Source organism: Primulina huaijiensis, chromosome 18 (assembly GCF_012295235.1).
Source record: "Primulina huaijiensis isolate GDHJ02 chromosome 18, ASM1229523v2, whole genome shotgun sequence".
Lineage (NCBI taxonomy): Eukaryota > Viridiplantae > Streptophyta > Magnoliopsida > Lamiales > Gesneriaceae > Primulina > Primulina huaijiensis.
Window position 1 is genome coordinate 1063382 of NC_133323.1, and position 22462 is coordinate 1085843.

The 22462-nt window shown below is 33.4% G+C and overlaps 3 protein-coding genes, 1 long non-coding RNA gene and 2 pseudogenes across 4 annotated transcripts; 5 read left to right on the forward strand and 1 right to left on the reverse strand.

The window, feature by feature from the left end:
- The first annotated feature begins 2968 nt into the window (after positions 1 to 2968).
- LOC140964574 (putative glutamine amidotransferase GAT1_2.1) lies at positions 2969 to 7572 on the forward strand (annotated as a pseudogene).
- Positions 7573 to 9308: 1736 nt separating this feature from the next.
- LOC140964575 (LEAF RUST 10 DISEASE-RESISTANCE LOCUS RECEPTOR-LIKE PROTEIN KINASE-like 2.4) lies at positions 9309 to 10334 on the forward strand. Its single transcript, XM_073424446.1, has one exon. It carries the CDS (start codon positions 9468 to 9470, stop codon positions 10332 to 10334), a length of 867 nt encoding a protein of 288 aa, XP_073280547.1. The 5' UTR covers positions 9309 to 9467.
- Positions 10297 to 13894, forward strand: LOC140965238 (LEAF RUST 10 DISEASE-RESISTANCE LOCUS RECEPTOR-LIKE PROTEIN KINASE-like 1.4; annotated as a pseudogene).
- An 883-nt stretch (positions 13895 to 14777) lies between these two features.
- LOC140964576 (uncharacterized) lies at positions 14778 to 15203 on the forward strand. The gene has a single exon (XM_073424447.1). It carries the CDS (start codon positions 14778 to 14780, stop codon positions 15201 to 15203), a length of 426 nt encoding a protein of 141 aa, XP_073280548.1.
- Positions 15204 to 18000: 2797 nt separating this feature from the next.
- Positions 18001 to 18944, forward strand: LOC140964933 (uncharacterized). Its single transcript, XR_012172936.1, has 2 exons — positions 18001 to 18082; positions 18761 to 18944. It is a non-coding gene; the product is annotated as an uncharacterized lncRNA (long non-coding RNA).
- On the reverse strand, positions 18568 to 21312 carry LOC140964932 (delta(7)-sterol-C5(6)-desaturase-like). The gene is made up of 3 exons (XM_073424921.1): positions 20982 to 21312; positions 19464 to 19769; positions 18568 to 19084 (listed from the first exon to the last, which is right to left on the reverse strand). The coding sequence occupies exons 1-3, from the start codon at positions 21199 to 21201 to the stop codon at positions 18792 to 18794; spliced, it is 819 nt and encodes a 272-aa protein (XP_073281022.1). The 5' UTR covers positions 21202 to 21312; the 3' UTR covers positions 18568 to 18791.
- Positions 21313 to 22462: the final 1150 nt, after the last annotated feature.

Here is a 22462-nt window from a genome sequence, read left to right on the forward strand (position 1 = left end):
TTATTAAATAAAAATAAAATTTTGTAATTTGAGGAAATAGAGTATTATTGGTTTATCAAAAATCAATCAAGACACCAAAGTTAGTTACTCTAAGCTCATCAACTTTAATAACATATATATAGTATAATATAGATACAATAAATATGTCACCAAAACATATGAAGTCAGTTTGGATAAAATTGTGATTTTAGTCTTTTACATTATTTTGTGTTAGATTTTAGTCTCGTAATTTGTCAAATTTAGTTTTAATACACTTATTATAAATCAATGTTCTTCTATGTTGCTCGTGTGATGAGAATAAAGTCGATATTACATATACTAATATAAACATAATTAAGTTTTTTAGATAAAATAGAGGAAAAAGCTAGTTTTTTTTTCCTAATTTGAATATTGTGTGACATTTTTCTTTACTTTTCTGCATTATTTTTCCCTATATGCATTTAGATGTTAATTCATTTTCGCTACATAAGTCACATAGAATAAAATCGGTTCCAAATAAGCAATATTTGATGGGGTTTACTGACTTCCAGTGAAAAAATTTAAAAAAAAAACTCATTAATTGTATAGTTTTGGGTTTTGTTCCAGTAACTTGACAAATTTTGTTTTTCATACACCAACGTTTAATTTCCAACTGTTTTGGTCCAGTCGCTAACGTGCTTCGAGGTACGTCATCAATTTTCGATCTCACTTCAGTATTTTTCGATGTCACACCCTCACGCTAGCACTTTGCAACATAGGACTAAAAGAAAAAAATTAAAAAATTCAAAGTACTACACAAACTTTGAATAACAAATGGACAAAAACACAAAAAATAAAAAATTTAGTGAACCAAAAATATATGTCAACTTACATAAAAATGTGAGAGACTCGCATGATTTAATTATATTGAAATAGGTGGAGAAACACTCACGGTATAACATAGAGTACTACTAACCCAACCTGGATTACTTTGAGTCAGGGATCTAATTTTCTAAGTATAATTATTGGTCTAATACATTTTTACCACACATAATTGTTTTTCTTAGTTGGATTTATGTTTAAATTTAATAAAATTAAAGAATATAATTGATATATATATATGTGTGTGTGTGTGTTAGGATCAAACGCTTATCACTGTGCAAAAAATTAGAGTTGTTATCCAAAGCCAAATTTTATTTCATTATACTTGTAGCAGCGCTGAGTACACCAACTTGGGTGCTAATGAGTCGAGCTGTTAGGCCCATGAGTCTGGTGATATGTGTGTCTATCTACTGGTACTGTTTCATATCACTTTGATATTAGTCTCACAATTTCTTTATTGTCGGATATGTCCCTAGCTGAGACAATATTGTCTATTAATATCTAGCGTCACTCTTTTACTACTAACATAGTCAACCAGATCGGAGTAACATCAACAACTTGAAGCACAAAAAATTATCAGGAGGTAACCCATCATAGTATCGTGCTAACTCGTAAACGCTTAACCCAATGTCATATGAGATATTTCAAAGAGGAATGTTATTTATATACACTCCAACTACCATTTTGTTAACTATTATGGCCAAATGCCCCTACCTAATAATTTAAGTTGTAAATGCACTCATTTTAGGCCTTAATAAACGCGTTTCCATATCATATAAACAACAAAAATATATATATTTCTTCACTTCTTTTGTATCGTTAATTTTTTTTAAACATACTTAATATCTTGTTTTTAACATAATATGCATGATTTTTATAATACACAATAATATATTTAAATTTTATTTATAATTGATTAGCTTACAAATATATTAAAAAATTGAATTTTATAATTATTAATTAGCACAAGTTTAAAATGTACAATTTCAGTCTCATATTTTCTATTTTCCATAAAATTTTCTTGGGTTTCAAAACTAATTTTTTTAAATTTTAATTTAGACTAATTCATAATAATTAGTTTCTATTAAAAAAATGATTGTCAGAAAAATTCATTTACGTATATGTGTTTATATTTAAAATCAAAATAACACACATATATATATCTTATGGTCACAAAAAATTATTTAGTTATTTTGAAATTATATGAAAAATAACTTATAAGTCGGATACATAGATTCAACAAGTCGGGTATGGAACACTGCAGGCAGCTAAAAAATTTTCTTTCTATTTGGTGAGGTAAGATAAGGAGCAAATAAGGGATTCTTGATGTAGCCGCAAAGGCAAGGCACCTTCTCCTTCAGCGTTGAACATCACTCCGGGATTGGAGGAGCGCCATCAAATATCGCCCCAATGCATGGGGCTGAGCACCATTATGTCGCAATTCACCGTCGCCGACATTCCTTGTATTCCGAAGACTAGCACCGCCGTTAGGCACCAGAAAGCAATAGTAACAGCCGACTTGTTCATTTTCGGGCAGGCAGAAAGTAAAATGGATGGCATATATATTCCGTAGGTACTAGGTAGGGCTTCAATGTTTGTGTGATGGGAATGAAGAAATGGAGTGGCATTTATAGTTGTGGGCGGTAGCAAAGGTCTGGAGAGATTTTTTTTCCCAGGCTGTATCCATATAATTTGTTGCCAAATATAAGTTGGATAATAAAAAATAAAATATTTTTTTTATTAAAACCACATAATGCAACGTGTTTTTTAAAATTTTGAAATGAATAAATTCTATTAGAAATATGAGCACCCGATGATTGAAACACTAAAAAATTATTTTTTTTCAACTTTAATTTCTAACACAATTTAAAGTAGCTTAGAGATGTATTAGTCCCTCAATTTAAGCCGCTACCTGCATTTTTTTCATTCTCAGTTCTGATAAAATATTTTTGAACGGAATAAGTTCGTAAAGTTAAAAGAGAACAGTGATAGAAGCATAACCACTTTGGCTATTTTATTTCATAGGAAAATATTTCAACATGTTGGCATGGTGACGCCGCACGCGGCTACAACTTTGGGGAAGTTTGGTAACTTAAAATAAGGCTTGAAGACTGGATCCTTGATATAGATGCAGAGGCACGGCACCTGCTCTCTAAGCTTCACGCAACAATCAGCCGATGGTTCGCCGGAGCCTACTATTTCCGGCATGCACGGGCCGAGCTCAACCAGGAGGCAGTCGGCGGCAGTTGTTTCCTTTGCTCCACAGACCAGCGCCACCACTAGGCACCAGAAAGCAACATTGGCAACAGATTTCTTCATTTTCAGGCTTGCAAGGGAAAAGTATTGGATGTCACAGGATCGTAACTAGGGTTTCAGTGAAGCTTGAAAATTTTGTGGTTGACATAATGTGAAATTTATAGGACTTTATTTTTGTTGTTTGGTAAGTGAATCATTACTTACTTGATATTATTTTTAAATTTAATAATATTAATAGATAACAATGAATTAATGCTTTTCTAAATTTAAATGAATTTTGAAAGTGAATAAGATATGATGGATATGGATAAGTTACAAATTTACTGAAATAGTTTTTTTTATGATATTTAATTAAATAAAAATTTGTTATTTTTTATAATTTGATATGGGTATTTTCGGTACTTAAAAATATTATACAAAAGACATGAAAGTTAATTAGGCTTAGACCCTAACGCTTCATAGTATAGACGTACATATATATATAATAGATAGTATATTATAAATATATGTATGTAGTGATAAATATTTATATTATAAAATGAAACCGAAGAGCGTCCTTTCATAGAATTTGGAGTCCAGATTTTAAAAATCTTGTTTTAATTTTATTAGCAGATCTCATGTGCAATTGTCGCATGAATTTATATTCGTTAGACTGGTCGAATCGATTCATACCTAAAGTGAAAAGTAAAAATTTCGACATTAAAGTAATATTTTTCACTCAAATTAACATATATTATACCATATAATTTTTACTTAAAAAAATAATATTTTTTATTCAAATCAATATTATAGCACAATTTCTTATAATATAATTCATAAAAATGATATGTTTACAGTAAAAAATAATATTTTGAATAAAAAAAGTGTAGACAAGTCAATTTTTTTTTACGAATCATCAACACAATTTACACTTTTTAGACTTTTGCCATTTAACCCTATATATTCCTTGTTTCTTTTCAATGCCTAGTTTCGTAGCTAAGCATAGTCTAGCATGGTCCTCTTACAAGAATTTAACCACAAACACAAAACAAGAGTAACTAATTGAGGATTAGCTAAAAATAAGAATACTTTTTTAGGAAATTGTTTGACCTACGCATGAATTAACCTTATTATAAATTCTAATATTCGGCGCATCGAGTTCGGCATTCATCTTTCTACATATAAAACCCATAAAAGTGGAGATATTTTTAAGGAAAAAACTTTTGAATAACTGAATCTTTTTATTCATCTATTGATCTATGATTTGATTGATATAGAGTTGTTTTAAATTTTAAATAAAGATGGCCACTGGTCTCTCAACAATATTGCATCGTGTTCTTATTGTCTTCAGACGAAGCTTTTGCAAGAACAAAGTTGTGGATTTTGTGGGTATGAATCAAAACTCTTAATCTTCCTTTCTCATAGATATATTTCCATACTTTGTATCAAAAGTGCTTCATTTCATTTCCTCTGCAGTATCTCCTCAAATATTCTTTTGAAATTTTAAGCAATAAAATATAACATTTAGGGGATGTATTTTTCTAGAATTTTGAAAATTATTTCCTCGATAAATAAATTAGGGAACGTGTATGGCTGGCCATAATTAGTAGAAGTGCGAGGTGATGAGTTTCGGGATATAGTTTGCTTGGCTAGGTATGTATATTATTTCCCTGCTAGTTTAGGAGTATCTTGTCATGGTCCGACAGTTTTGACGTGCAAGACACAAGGAATTTTGCAAAAGAAGCTGGCACAGATGTTAGTGGCATCTAGAACCTTCTTGAGCACTCTTGCATTCCTTGAAGACAATGAAATGTTCTATAAAAGGCTTAGAAGGACTTTGAAGGATCTAGCTAGGTCCAAGCCGAAGGACCTAGATCAATGTGGACAAGTCACGGAGGTTCTAAGTTCATGCGGAATGACCTAAAAATTGTGGACAATGCTCGAACATTCTAGGCCCATGTAGAAGGTGTTGGGTAATTAATTACACCGAAGAGATGCCGATCACAATGATAATATAGTACCCAAATCTTGCGGAATAAAATAACCAACAAGAACACAAAGATTTACGTGGTTCATCCAATATAGGCTACGTCCACAGAGCACTGCAACTTTTATAACTGGAAGAAATATTACAACAAGTGTATATACCAATACACTCAATATCTCACACTCCCAACCCGAGTATACCGAGAAATTAATTTCTCTAACTCACACAAAGAGAATTCCCGCACTCAAGAAAAAAATACACTCTTTTTTTCTATGCACTCTCTTTTTATCAAAGTTAAAAAGTTTTTGATTTTGGTATACAATAACTGAAGGAATTGAGCTCTATTTATATCTAATTCACTATTTCAATTTTACAAGATTTTCCGATGTGGGATGAGGCTTTATATTATTTTATTTAATATGTGGGCCCAACCCCTTACCTAACAGAAGGATCTAAAAGATTATGGAAATTGTTAGGTCTAGAAGTCTCCGGAGAAATTAGGAAGGAAGTAGAGATTTGGAGGAAGATCTAGACAATCTTAAAAAACTCTTGTATATTGTAGGATGTAAATGCATAACAAGTTCTAGCATTCTCTATGGTAGAGTAGTGTGGAAAATTCTAGAACATACGAAACTTGTATATATAAGAGTAGGACTCCATTTGTAAGGCAACAAATTCTTTCTTCGTTCAACCAAATGCGTATTTTGTCTCTTTAAGAATTCTCCAACTCATTTTTGTTTGTTTATATACTTAACTACCAAAGATCATTCTTATGGCAGATTTTCTAGTACTTTCAAGGGAGAAGTCGAGGGGAAAACGTCGCATGTGTACATAGAAGGGCTACGTCTGTGACAATCTGTTGCATGAATACACCCTGCCACATGTTTAAATTGTTTGACCTACGGATGAATTAACCTTATTGTAAATTCTAATAGTCAGCGCATCGAGTTCGACATTCATCTTTCTACATAAAAAAAACCCATATAAGTGGAGATATTTTTAAGGAAAAAATTTTGAATAACGGACTCTTTTCATTCATCTATTGGTCTATGATTTGATTGATATAGAGTTGTTTAAATTTGGGGGTACTCTTTATCAAGATATTGATAAAGAATTGACAAAAGAGGGCCTTGAAAAACTAGAGTGGTGCATATGGATTATGTCATTATGATGATTATGATGGGAACCAACATCCAATTAGAATTTTATAGAACACGCCTTTGCATCACTAGTGGTTTCGGGATTCTTTGGAAAAAATGAGAAAATGGAGATTTTGGTTAATAGTTATCATCATCAAGGGGTCAAGAGATTGGCTCAAAGATTTGTTCCTATGGCATACACACTAGATAGCTTGATTGAAGGCTTTTATGATCCAGATGTGTATAATCCGAAAGAGGCGAAATTCATAATTAGATTTCAGTTTTATCCAGAGAGGATGAGACGTCCAGATTTCGATGAGTTCGATTACTCTGAATTATTGTTATGTTGCTTATAAGGTGATCAATTGATTTCTTAATGTATATCGATCTAAACAATCATGGAAAATAATATGCAAGTTATCTTATATTGGGAATTTTACTAAAGTTCAGCAAAGAAGTTGTTGCCTGCCCATCTGAAAAAGATGAATAATTTGACAAGTGTGCCAAATTTGAGGAAGCTCGACAGAGACTTAGAGAATATGAGAAAGATTATAGTTAATTTGGAGTTTTTTTTATTCCAAGAAAGCATATGAATGTGATAATAAAACAAATTCTTCTAAAGAATCCGAACTGGAGCTGGTGTTGCATTTTTAGAGGTATCGATGAAGCATAGTCCACTTATTTATAATTGTACATATCCCCAGATCTTGATCTAGTTTGTGCTAGTACATTGTATGTTGCTTCAAGTTCATTAACGGCTTCTGGATTGGAATCTAGTAAATAATGCAAAATAATTAAGTTTGTAAACGAAAAAATGAAATGTATTTCCTTGACATCACCTAAACTTAGGTTATAATGAAACGATTATCCTAAATCTTCTTATAAGGCGGCAGGACTCCTATAGTTCGATCATGAAAATCATATGTTTGTTTCAGGAGTTTTATAAGTGTATTTGTTAGTATCTCTGTATAGTTGGGTTAAAAAGGTATACATATAAACATATTTGAAATTCGAAAAGAGACACGTTATACATCTATATATCTATATGAGTGTTTCATATTCATATCTGGAAGGCCAAGGATATTAACTTACCTTGCTATTGTTTCTTGAATGTTGCAGTTCAATATAGCTTTGAGTGTACAGCAAGAGACTATATTAAAGCAGATGGGTGCAATTGTGAGGAATGCGTCATCATATTTGGAGAGATTGAAAGTGAATGGAGAGGAAGAGAAATTAGCACGAAACATGTTGGGGAAAATGTCAGTAGAACAGCTATCGGATCTCATGTCGTGTTATCACATGATAGGGAAGATTTGCTTTGAAACTTTAGAGAGAAAAATTCTAGAAGTAGTAAGCAAACTCCAAACTTGATAGGTTTAAATAAACTTTGTGTGTTGTTTTTGGATGGTTTCATGCATCATGGCGAGAAATGGTAAGAAAAATGAGTTTGTTGGCTGATATTTAAATTGACCAATTTATAATGTGTGATGATTTCAAATCTTCTATCAAAATAGTGAGTTCGTATTGAACCTAGACAAATTTAACATATATCATCATGATGGATAAAACACGGTATTATGCATGCTGGCCGTCAAAATTGTAGTTAGCAGTTGTTTCATTACGTACGCAGGTGCTGCTTCATATACAATATAGTACACTGGGAGTCTTCTGTTCACTGTCCGATCTCTTAAATTGTTTTGCTTTCTGTTTAACATGATTACGATATTTTTACATGCCAAAGTACAAGTACTACAATCTTTCCGTAGCAGTCGGATATAAACCATGAAATGCTTAAATCATCGATCACCAAGTGCCACACGATATTTTTCTTTCTTCAATGCATCTTTTTCCAGTTTTAACCCACGAAAACGAACAATACTCAACATGCGGCCACCAATTCAACTGTAAGATTACCAGATGATTAAACAACAAAAATTATTAAATTTTGGGCATGAACCACCCTTATCAAATCATCAAGATCAGCGGTTCAGAAAGTAACTCAGAAACACAGTGCTGGAATATCCAGGGCTGCTCTAGCACGCCCTGGCCACTTTGGTTCCTTGAGGAAGGACATATAGAGAGAGGTGAATTTTGGTACACGATTTCCGGTACTACTTTATAAGAGTGATGTTTCCTATCAGCTACAGTGTTTTATGATTTTCGGTGATGGAACAAGGATTCAACTTCAAGATAGCAGCTTAAACTGGAGATAGAAAGAAGCATGTTGGATTTGGGAGAGAGATGAGGGTACGATGTTGCCGCCTGTGCATGAGTTACTTGTGCACTACCTTGCACCGTATTTAACATATTTTTGTCTCATATTTCCACAAACGTTGTAGAGATCTGAAAACGAGACAAAACAGAGTAAGCATCCGTTCAAACAATTGATTCATGATATATATGTAACTCTTAAGAATTAAAAGTAATTAACATGTTACTTCACGATATGCATCTTTAATAAATGTAAAATGCATGTATATACGCATATTATTAATGCAATAAATATATATAAATCAATGAAGCTAGACTTAGTTGTTAACGTACATGTTGAAAAGTCTTTCACAAGCAAACACACCGAACTCCAAATATGCCAGCTTAGTGCTCGTCATCAATTATGAATGATACTGTCTTCCTCTTCAGAATTTATATATTTTCACTCAAACAAGGTACATTTAGTCAACGTCCTACCTACCCACATAGCTAGAAGATTTGGACGTGCTTCTTAAATTAATTCACTATTTTCATTTGTTTTATTAATTATGTATTATGTATATATATATTCTCAACCAATTAATTAAATTTGTTGAGGAAAAAACTTTTTGATCAAATATATTTTTTATTAGGGAACCTGGGACTTTAAGTAAGGGGGATTCTGATGTTTCTTTTTTGTAATATTAGATATCTTGGATATTAATTAAGCCATAGATAGAGAGATTGACGTATTGTTGTTGACATTCAATTTTAGGAATCATGTATATCCGTAACACTTACTACCATTTCTTCCAACAATAATTGACTTGCAAAGTAGTAGGTGAACGATTTTTTTTTTTTAAATCATTATTTAATGTCATTTCATTTACCAAGTCCGTGGTTTTATACGACGTAGTTGCTTGAGTAAGTGTCCAATCTCCACTTTTCCATTTTAATCACACTCTTGAATTAAGACCCAACTTCCTACCTATTTTCAAGTCCTTTCCATATGATTAAACTCTTCTTTTAATCTTAAATAATACATCTTCCATTTTTTCCCAACAAATTTTCTTGTAATGAACGCTCACTGGATTTCTAGGTTCCTTCGTCTTGTATTAGCAGTAAAATTATTTGTTATAATATTCCAAGCCCCCAGTGGATGTAGCGATCCCCAAAAACTCTACAAGTCATGCAGCAACACTTTCAACTGTGGCAGTACAATCAACGGAATCGGCTACCCTTTCCGGGATATTCAAGATCCTCCCTACTGCGGCCACCCGAGTTTCATCCTCAGCTGTGATCCCCAAAGCAACGTAACAAGAATCAACCTCATAGACACAATGTATCAGGTTCTGGAAATAAATCAAACCGCTCAAATCATGAGAGTCGTGAGAGACGACATCGTGGTGGAAACTTGCCCACAACAGATGGTCAACACCACTTTAGACTACACCGTCTTTGATTATGCATCCATGTATACAAACTACACGTTCTTGTATGGTTGCCCGGCCTCGAAATATCCGGGTTTGAACCCTCTTTCTTGTTGGAGCGGTGGGTTGATTGACGGTGATTTAATAAACGTGTATCTGTTGCCCGGAAACTTGGGCCCTGGAAAGTGTAATGCTAGCGTCGTAGTTCCAGGGCCTGGGAATGGGTACGTTGGGAATGGGAATTCAACAGGTTTGGTTGATGTACTTCGAGTGGGATTTGAGATTAAGTGGGAACTTGATAGCAAAGCTTGTCTTGCGTGTACTGAATCCAATGGAAGATGTGGATTCAATTTCGAAAATAATCAAACGGACTGCATTTGCTCTGGTCCTCCATATCTGGCCGACACTTGCAAAATATTTGCTAATGAATCGGCCCCTATTCCCCAATCGTCTCCGCCCCCGTTTCCGGGTACGCATAATGCTTCCTTCTTACTCGGAATTACATATGTTTAACTGTATCTTAATAAATTGCAATCACTTCATTTCATTGCAAAAAATTATGAGCGATATTATATTAGACAGCTTTTCTACAGTTAACACCAAGAATTTTGAAGCTACTCTAATCAAGATACATGTTTTTTGTTGGTTCTGTATCTGTTAATTTCATCCGAAATACTTGGTAAAAGGTCAGAAGCGGTGGTCTAGTCGTCTGGTTCATATTAGAAAATATAAATAGCAAACGTCAGCTCAGTCCACCGATCATGATCATCAAAATTGGACCCATGTGCACAAAAAATCAATATGGTAAATAAATGTGTTTCGATCTGATATTCTTTCCAAATCTTGGATATACAAAATCCACAAATCCACCGACCTCTAAATCATTCGTCATCAGCTTCATCGACCGTCCCGATATAATTTTGATTTAATGGTGAAAAATAATTGTCTTAGTATAAAATTAATTGAGTTATTTGAACATAAATTTGTAGCAAAAATAGGGTTGGCTCTATTAACACACATGTAGGCTAACATTGCCTTCTTCCTTAGTCTACCTAAGCCAACCAAATATTCAACCTTCCAAATTCGTCACCCTTTATTTACAGTAAACATGATAATGACTCGGACACCTCATCACTTTCCACTTCCACCAAATGCTTCCCTTTCCTCTTTTCATCACACTGGCCGCGAGCCTTTCACGGCGGTGCATTCCCAGGACGTCGCCGCCACATTCCCCGACTGCGACCGCACCTTTTCATGCGGCGCCATCACAAACGTAACCTATCCTTTCACCGGCGGAGACCGCCCCTCCTACTGCTGCCTTCCTGAATTCTCATTCACCTGCTCGATCGCCGAGTGACGCATGATTCACTCGTTTACAGAATCCTGCAACTGAATCAAATTCAGAAAACTCTCGTTCTGTCTCGCTCCGACCTGTACACTACTACCTGCCCTTCGGAATTCCGCAACACCACCCTCAATTCTTCGTTGTTCTCTTACAACGGTGTTCAAAATAAAGATATTAGTTCTATGGATGCAACACTACCGGGAGGCAGATGTCAGTGACACCGACCAATCTTTTCCAGTACAATCCAGTGGCTTCAGTTTCACCGATGCGTATTATATAATTGGTCCGGTACCAACGGACCCGGTTTTGAGGATTCTATACTCTAACGTAAGTATTAAGGTGCATGTTTTGAGGGATTTTGGCAATCTGCTGTCAAGTTTGCAGCTGACACTTGGGAAGCCATTAACGGAAGGTTTTGGTGTGAATCATGTCGACCCGTATGAGAAGTGGTGCTCTGAGTGCAGTAGATTAGGCGGGCGATGCGGGTTCGATTCGGGTTTGGTCCAACCCGTTTGTATTTGTGGAGATATGCCTTATCCTTTTGCTGTAACACTTACTCCAGAAGCTAATCCAAATGCTTCTGAAGGTAATACCGACTTTTGTCATGCAACGTTTTGAGCCACGACAACTTACATGCCTTGCTTTCTTGGTTTCTCGTATGATGTTGTCGGCAAAAATTATTTTTTTTGGAGAAAATTTTATCGGTAATTTTGTTTTGTCTTAATGGTGAATTATATCATCTGATCATTTTAACTAAGCTTTCGGGGATTGTTACTGCAGGAAATAGCTCTTCGAAGAAAATGGGATTGATTATTGGTATGATCTTCATTAATAGAACAAAATTCTATCCACTTTCGTAAAATGCATTACACTTTAAGTTTTGATTTGATGTTCTTTCTTTGTGCTGATCCAGGTCTGGCCCTAACTGGTTCACTTCTTACTGGTGTTGGTTCCGGATTCTTGATTTTCTGCTGTAAACAGAGGCGTAAAAAGCAGATTGCAACCGAAAATGTTGACAAAATGAGCAAGCATATTGCCGCCCTTTCCCTGAGCAAAGGTCCGTTATTTCCCAGTTCAATGAATTTCAGTAAAAGCATCCCTTCATATCCATCTTCGAAATCTGAACTGGGTCGGGGAAGCACATATTTCGGGGCACATGTTTTTGCCTATGCTGAACTGGAAGAAGCTACAAATAACTTTGATCCTTCTAGGGAACTTGGAGATGGTGGATTCGGCACTGTATATTTTGGTATACACACACGAGCCTTTTTTTATTCCCTTTTGACGTGGTTAATTCAGCCCACGGTTATCTAAGATGAGATCTTCTTCTTTTTTATTCGAAACAGGGGTGCTAGCTGATGGTCGTGCTGTTGCAGTTAAGCGTTTATATGAAAGCAATGTCAGACGCGTGGAGCAATTCATGAATGAAGTCGAGATTCTGACCCGCTTGAGGCACGAAAACCTTGTGATGCTTTATGGATGCACGTCCAGGCGCAGCCGAGAGCTAATACTAGTTTATGAGTACATCCAAAATGGAACAGTGGCTGATCATCTTCATGGGAAACGAGCAAAATCAGGCTTGCTATCTTGGCCACTTCGGCTGAATATAGCCATTGAAACAGCTGAAGCGCTCACGTATCTTCACAAAGCAGATATCATCCATCGTGATGTTAAAACCAACAACGTTCTTCTAGACCATGATTTTCACGTAAAAGTTGCTGATTTTGGGCTGTCAAGATTGTTCCCCACGGATGTCACCCATGTATCGACGGCCCCACAGGGAACTCCTGGCTATGTCGATCCCGAGTACTACCAGTGTTACCAACTCACGGAAAAAAGTGATGTGTATAGCCTTGGGGTGATGTTAGTCGAGCTTATATCATCTTTACAGGCCGTGGACACAAACAGACACCGACAAGATATCAATTTATCAAACATGGCTATCAACAAGATCCAGGACCGAAGGTTGCATGAGTTGGTGGATCCAAATCTTGGTTTTGACACGAATAGTACAGTGCGAAGAATGGTTACATTGGTAGCGGAATTAGCTTTTCGATGCTTGCAACATAAAAGTCATGTGAGACCCTCGATGGAAGATGTTCTTGAGGTTCTGAGAGGGATTCAGAAAGAGGATCTGAATGTGAACAAGGCAGAAGTAGTCGACATTTTGGTGGATGAAGATGCAAGACTGCTCAACGTCATAGTGGACCATCTATCGCCGGATTCGGTTGTTGCCAACAAATGGGGAAGTAGCAGCTCTACACCTAATTCTAGTGGCTGAACTTATCCGCTTGGTGTTTAAGCCACAGAGAGATGACTTCACGAAACTCGTTAAGATGTGATCGTACGCTGTAAAAATTTCATCAAATTCCATGTATTTACCGTTTGGTTCGTGTTATGGGACAAATAATATGGAGATAAGTAATATTTTTTAATAATAAAATATATAAAAATGATAGTTAACATAATGTTTGATTTGATTGATTTATTTGATTAAATTTGAGATAATGTGATATTACCGTTTTGTCCTTTTGAAAATATTTATAATATTATTTATTAAGGGTAATATTGTAATTTCAATTCAATGATTTGATTGATGTGAGATAAACTATTGATGATTTGACTGATGTAAAATAAATGATTGGTAGATGGATAAATAATATGGTGCACCGAACATGAGATTAGATTGGATAAAAATATGGATAAATAATATTGCGAACCAAACGGTACCTTAAATGTTAATACTCGGGGCTGTGTGCGTGTTACACATGTTAAGAAAGGAAATAAATGTTATTAAATAATTTCTTATTTTATGAAGACTAAGATAAAAAAAAAAAAAATTATGCAAATAGTTAATGATTCCAAAATTTTATACCGTCTAATAAGATTAAAAAAAAATTATACAAAATCTTCCACACGGGCATTTAATTTTTTTAACATAAATGAGGACATCAAACCAAGAAGAATGGTGGGCTTTCCAAAACTAACCGATAAATATAATAATTAATACTTTTGCATTTTCAAGATTGAATGAACAAATTGATAATTAACAAAGTAAATTAAATAGGAGTTGATCGGTAAAAGAATAGGAAAAATAATACTAAATATAGAAATTTAACTATATAATTGAGAAGAATAAAAAAGAAAATGTAGTATATATGAGTGGGACGGAAAGAGTATGTATTTGTTTAAAAATTGCATGGTTTGAACCATAAGTTCCAAGGGAATATACATAGCTTAAGTTCTGTGGCTGAGTAGTTCTTCCCCAGTAATATTTGGAGTTAAAATTGGTATGGAAAATTTGTATGATTTACTTATTAATTTCTGTTTTCTAGATTTTTTTCGCCTTTGATTCTTTAAAAATCACGTGTACTTAAAGAATGATACCTAAAGTAGAGTCTAATTCATAAAGATTCAACTATCGTACAAAATGAAGAAATTGATGAAAACATGAGCGAAGTTTCCAAGTACTGATTTTAAAGCCCCCTCTCTTCTCTTCGAACCTACACTACACAGAATAACACTCACTCACACAAGAATAAGATCTTGCTAAATCGTAATCTGATTTCATTTGCTGATCCACAGCAACCGAGATTGAAGGATATATATATATGGCCGCTTTTCAGAAATTCAAGCTCTTAATAGCGGCAAAGTGTGCGGTTGCTGGGAGCCCCACTAGAAGCCCAACCAGCAGCCCAGTAATCCACCTCCGCAGGAAGAAAACCCTTCGAATGCTGCTCGGTGGGAGAACCCTTCCGGATGAGGCTTCTCCTGATAGTGATGAAGGGATCTCGCCGGAGATGGAGTTGTCCGCAAAGCGGAAGCTCGAGGATTTATTCGTGTCGTCGCCGCCGGATTTCGTAGAGAGGGCCTCGGAGAATCATGTTCTGGAAAGGTTGTTGACGACCAACACCGTGTCCGACGGTGGCGTCAGGGGGACTGGGTACCGGCCGCTTTCGGCCACGTTTCGGCAGCGGTTGATGAGGAGAGCGTGGCGGCCGGTGCTCGTCGCCATACCTGAGCAGTACGAACATTAAAAATTAGTTGTCCTATTCTTCTACTTTGTTTTGTCTTTGGACTCCATAATTTCAATCATAAATTAATTATTTGTTGGGACTCTCTAATACTACATTTTCCTTCCAAATTATAGAATTACTTATGTTATGTAGATACATACATTTTTTTTAAAAAAAAATGAATTGATTTAATTTAATTAAATAATCGATACCAATCAATTAAATTGAATTTTGGAGTGGTAAATTTTTCATTAACGATAGTATATCTCGGATAAATGGATTCGGTTAGCATTATGGCATGGAGCGAAAACAGAAATTAATAGCTAAAAAATGATCTTAGAATTTTGAAGTTTATAGTTTTCTCACGTCGATTGGATAAAATCATTGAAAGTTATATATAAAGACTTGGACGATCTCCTTAAACTAACTTTTGTGATTAAGATATGTCCAAATCTCAATCTTAATATGTATAAGAGCTCTTCTCGGAGACAAGTGTGTTAGTTGTCACAATCTTTTCGTATTAAATTAGTTTTTGGGATTTAGTTATTTACATCTGAATCAGCGGAAGGAACAAAGAATTCCATATAGTTTGAACTTAAAACCTTGATCTCAATAAAAAGAAGTGAAAACTTAGAGGGCAGAGAACATCTTTTTGACCAGCAGAAAAGAAGCATGAAAGCAAGGAAGAAGATATAGAATATTAAAGTAATATTGAACTTTTCGAAATTCCTCATGAGATTTGATTATGATAAAACGTGTACTATTTTAAGAAATAAAATAAAATATAATTAAACGATGCAGGTTTTGCGGCCTACAAGCAGAAGCAAACAAAACTAATTAGAGAGTGTTTGAAGGAATTTTTAAAAAATATTTTTAAAATTTTAATTGGACAGAAGAACTTCGAGGTATTTGAAAATATCAGCTTTTGCTTCAACTTTGTAAGTTTTTATTAAAAAATTAGAAGTAAAATTGACATATTTTTTTCTGCTTCTACTTTTTTGTTGATAATTTAAAATTACAATTTGAATTTTGTATTTTTAAAAATTTATCATATTCTTTCATTGTTCTTAATTTTTATAAATATTTTTGTAGTTTTTTGTAAAATGTTAAATTTTATTTATATATCAGTTTTTAAGAATTTTGAATAAAACTCATAAAGTTCCAATCTTATAATATTACAAGCATTTATTTTTAAAAAAATATTTTGCATTTTTTTTATAATTTGTTTTTCCAATTTTTTTTATATTTGTGTGCATTTATACAAATATTTTTCATGTATTTTTTATTAATCATATATAGATTTTCAAACATTTATTTTATAAAAAGATAGATTAATTTTAATATAGAATATTCAAAATGTAATAATAATTATATAAATACAATGTTAATTGCGTGAGTACCAAAATTTAGATAATTAAAAGGATAAATTACGTACATTAAGAATGTTATTGTCATTTCACTAAAAATTAAGTTTCTCGTAACACTTCAATTCTAGCTTATATTAGCTTTAAACTTTTATTTTCACACTTACTATTTTTGCTTCTCAGCCACTTCAAAATAATCACTTAAAAATAAACAGAAGCTCTCCCAAATACTTTTTGATTATTTTTAAGTTTTTAGTATTTTTAATAATGTTATAGTTTCGGTATTATTTTTTGCAAATAAAAGTAAATTAATTGTGGTGTTTGTGTGAATAAATGAGATGTTAATTATTTGATGAAAAATAAGTGAAATAGGCATGACAGGAAATTCACAAAGTAAACTAAATTAATTTCAGAAATATTTCGGCTTTACAAATTATGTTTTTTCAAAAAAAAAAAATTATCGTTTTATCGATCAATTTACCATCTTAGTTTGCTTGTTTACAATTTGTCGAATATAATCATTTTCAACAGAGTATTGACATGATAATAAATATTGTTGATGTATCTTATGACATGACTCATGAGTCATGACACTCTGGTAAAAAAAAATAATGAAATTTTTACTAATATCGTAAATTTACAAATACATAACAAAAAATGTGTATATTGAATCAAAATTATACTTTCCTTGTAATTTTAATAATTATGTACTCTTTCGTGCTAAAAGTAAGTCAAATAAGGTTTGGTGATTTTTATTATAATTTAATTATATCAATTCAATAAATAGATCAAAAGAACATATCAACATATAAAATGTAAGAATAAACATTTAAATTTTAGATATTTTTTACTATAAAAAAGTAACAATTAAATGACATTTATGTGTCTTTAGGGTTTTATTTTGTTTAAAAATTTCATATGATCAAATACTTAAATTTTAAAAGTTCAATTTAAACAAAAGTGAATTTCAAATTTTACCTAAAAAAACTCAAGTTTAATCAAGATTTTTCGCGCTTTCACGCTTAATGTGGTCAAACATTAGGTTTGATTGTTTTTTTTCTTCATGTTTTTGCTCAAAGCAAATTTTTTTCTTCACGCTTCGCGTTTAATCCGCATATTTTAGAACACTACTATTAAGTAGTGTATTTTAAGAAATGACCTTGATAAGAAAGAAAAAAAATTTTGTGACTTCTTTTATTTTTAAGCTGTGTTCTTATATTTACAACAAAAAAAAAAAAAAAGCATAGGACAACACTTAAAAAATCATAGACATATAGTTCAATATGTGGAACATAGTTTACAAAAACGAGGTCATAATTTTGCACAAAATAACAAGCCAAATTTCAATTTTTACATGGTTGCTTACACGACAACAATCAAGCATAGTATAAACCGACACAGGAGGGTAGGTAGAAAATACATTGAAGCGTGAAACAACTCACTCTAAGAAACTTCACAAAATAGCCCTGTAAATTTGTGAAAAGGGGCGCCTCCTCATAAAAGGAGTCGCAATGACCAGGCCCGGGCAACTTCGTGGTCATTGCGACTTCGTAAATTCATGTACGAGGGTTGATGCCTGCCCAATGCCAGAAAACACGAAACAAGTAGAATTCAATACACTCGACATTGGTATAATTTCTTGAACGGACTATCAATCGACGTAACTAAAGTATCAAGTTTTGACATAAATATCAGCAATACAACAAGCCTGAGCATCCAATATATATGGTATTAATACGAAATATAACAATATTATCTATTCTTCTCCCGTACTTTGATGCGTGCAGCAATTTTTTTTTCTTTTTTTGGGTCCAAACAAAACTGAGCATATTTTCTGAAATAAAACCAAATATTGCGATTAATTCTACAATTTGGCTTTAAATTCTTGAAGAGAGTATGGAATCCTTATCCAACAATGGCTGGTTCAGATAATTTTCATTGGAAGCTATTTTTCAAGTACATTTTGCTCTACTGACTATCTGTTCATCTCAACAAGGTGGCCACTAATCGCACAGTATTGAAAAAATGACATTGCCCAAAACTCAATCATGAAAAATGCATCAAAGGTCAACTTGTAGCTGAAAAAGATTGAATATATGTTGTGACTTGTTTCAAGAACATCTAAACCCCTCCCTTCCGAGCATCTACCAAGCTTAAATTTACATACATAGCACAATCACGGTCATACAACCCAATGATGCACACACTAAATAGACAAGTACATAAAGAATTAATACCACTTATATTAGATTTTCTTGGCCTCATCTTCCATTGGATCACGAAGAGTTCCGAACATCCAGTCCATCCATATCGTGTAGTGGCCATAGTTGTGACGATAAGTGGTGTGATGAATTGTGTGGTACCCTGCGCCCATCACAGGCCATAATTTCCCGTGTATGCAGTCATGAATATTTGCAGTCCATATGGCCTCGATGAATAAAAGTGCTATGTGTGTTGTGAAATGCACTGGTATTAAAAAGAGAGCTATGACGTGAGGTACCGCCTGTAATATCCCATCGAGCGGGTGGAAAGCCAGACCTATTCCAAACAAAGTGAGAATATGCATCCGATTGATGAATAAATGTTAATTTCCACAGAAACTCGTGTACTCACGTTCAACAGAGATCAGATGGCAAAATTGTTAAAGTGACAATATATTTTTGAATAAAATTAACTTAAGCTGTTTTTATCTCAAAGGCCCAAAGTCTGTTCCCAATATTAAAAGCTAGTTATTTTGACACATAGAGCATTGCCAATCTTCAAGACTTGTGTAATTTCTCTAAGACCAAAGTTGGAGAGGCATAACTTCTAACCAAAATTGCAAAGAAATAAATTACACACGATATTTGCATAACTTGAGTGTGGCTATTTCATTACATACTAGGAGATGTAAAAGATAATATAAATAAGAACTTACCAGCAAAGGGAGAAAGTGTATTTTGCTTGTTATAAATGTGATGAGTGGCATGAAGATACTTATAGAGCGGTTTTATGTCATGTAACTCCCTGTGCATCCAATAAATCCCAAACTCCACGATTACTAGATAGATAATCATATAGTAAAGGTAAGGAATCCAACCAATGTCACTTATCCTCGAATAACACTTTGTCCATCCATGTTCAATCATGTATTCAGATATTGTCGGAAGAGCACAGTACCATGGCATGGATTTCATGGCAACTCCTACCTGCAAAAGCATGGCTTTTTTCGAAGGAATGGCATCTGTAAACAAACAGGTTATCATGGACATGTATTCCTTACACCAAGTAAAATTAAGAATAAATATACTAGTATCAAGATTGGTTCCAAAAAATTGGGTGGAAATGAGGAGGGACGATCTACTGTAATTGCAGGGTGAAACATGGATTCAAAGAAAAACTTCAAATAAAATCTCGAATTATTTTACAAGCAAAAGGTGTATCATGCTGACCCAGATAAGATCTGCCCCTTAATTTCTATGTTTCACAAGTAATATCACATAGTCAATGAACGTGACTTTGTATGAGAGTTAAATTTTATCACATATCAAGCTATACAATTTGTAAAGACCGTGTCTCGTATTATTGTAAATCCTATTTTGATTAGCGATAATTCATGAAATTGTTATGTGGTTACGTGTATGACGTATATAATTGATAATGAAAGTGAGAAAGTAGGTGGAGATAATGAAAGATTGTATTAGAAATTGATTTGTGTTTGAAAAGTATGCTGAACCGCAATGGAAAAATGACACATGTTACGGTTTTTAGCATAATTATCTGCGTATTAGTCCAAATGAAATGAGACCAATTTCATTGGAAAGCTAATACATAGCACAAAAACTTTCATGCAGAGTACATGCTCCCGACATCTTTCTGGTTAAGTGACAGAATCAACAAATAAAGAAACTATTCACGTCACTTGATAAACTTGATGCAGAGAATGATCCTGGTTTCGCTTTATCATCTCAATATACTATTAAAAAATTTAACAAGATTTATGATACAGTTAAGGCCAGTAAGAGAACGAAATCCAGTACAAAACAATCCAAATAACCTTGTCAATCGAAAACATGTGTTTACTACTGTGTAGCAGAAAAGATTCAGGAATTTAATTAAAAATGACAGTTGACGATATCTGCCAGATCAAAATTTAAGCAGCAAAAATGAAACCGAATAGAACTACATTGGCAGCAGATTCAACAAAGGACACCGTAAAACTATTTGCGTCTTCAAGAAAAGAAAAACAAAACAAAACAAAGCAAGAAAGCACACATCAATCACCATTAAAGCACAAAATGGGCACAAGCTTTAAACACCAAAATAAAATTAACCTATATAAAATAGAAACGATTGATGTTTGGTAAGGTAGACTAACAAAACGAATAAAAAAGTACAGAAACGAAAAAAGAAAATCCCATCAAAAAATTAGAACCAGGGTAAAACTGAAAAATACCTTTAGGAACATAAACATTGCGCTTCAAGTGGTAGATGTAGAAACACCACAAAATTCCAGAGATAAAATAAAGCAAAGTGCCTCCAATGTAGTTCCGTAGCCACCCTCTGTAAAAGTGAGGGAGCGCAGAGGACCACTTCTCCGGAAGCATCGAACCCAATACGATGTCATTGTACCATGAAGTTTCCTCCACGAATAACTTCAAGTAATCTTCCTCCATCAGACCTCGCTTCCAGCTCCGGTGTTTTGAGTCCTGGCCGCCGGCGGAGATTCTTTTGCTGGGTAAAATGACAGGGACAGTGCCAACTATTAACTAATATTATATTTATAATAATGAGAAAAATTATGTGGTGTCATTGTTTTTGTGAGATTCTCAAGTTTTACTGTGCCAGAGCAAATTACTTTATGCCAGAGCACAATCTTGACTAATCTCCTTTTCGCCCTCTGATATATTCAATCGTTTTCCACAAAAGATTCAAGCAATTAGTAGGGGTGTTCAAACTTCGGATAAAATCGAAAATCCAAACCGAAAAAATCGAACACTAAACCGAACCGAAAGCCGAATTTTGTAATTCGGATATAAATGTTAAAACCGAAGTTTAGTTGGTTCGGTTTCGAATTATATATGTCAAAACCGAAAAAACCGAAATTTCATTAAATTAATAATTTTTTTTATAATTTTATTTATATTATATATTTTGATATGATATTTAGTGAATGAAAAATTATTTTAGTTGATTTTTGTTTCTATAATTAATTTAGACATTATATTTAAATATTTTACTAAGAAAACATGTAGAAAGTTAACATATTATATTTTACGATATATTTGTATTATTAATTTAAATAATTATACTAAAATCGAATTAACCGATCGAAATAACCAAACCGTTTTGGTAGAAANGTTGGTTCGGTTTCGAATTATATATGTCAAAACCGAAAAAACCGAAATAAAAAACCGAAAACCGAACCGAACCGACCGATGAACACCCTTAACCATTAGTAAAGTTGGCTGAGCATGATTGACAAACTTTGATTAAATTTTATGATTCACTTATTTTAATACACGAAAATTATTTATATTGTGAAAATATTAAAGAAATATAATTATTAAAAATTATTATTCATATTCCTCTATAATAAAATCATCTTATAATTAGGGTATAGTAGTAGCAAGTTCACATCGCTTAAATTTAATTACAAGGTTGTGTTTTTTGAGGAAGAACTTGAAGACTTGATTTGAAATTAAAGCACAAAAATATATTTGACAAATACAAAATATTTCAAATCTTTCAATTTAATTTTGAGATCAGATTAATACAATAGATTTGAGGTAGTGGATATGTAATCAAATCGTTCAAATATAATCTATGATGGATTTTTAATTCCTTAACTTGCTTTGATAGAAAAATTCAAGTAAATTTTAAATTCATCACATATCAAGCTATACAATTTCAATTATATTTGTAATAGATTTCAGA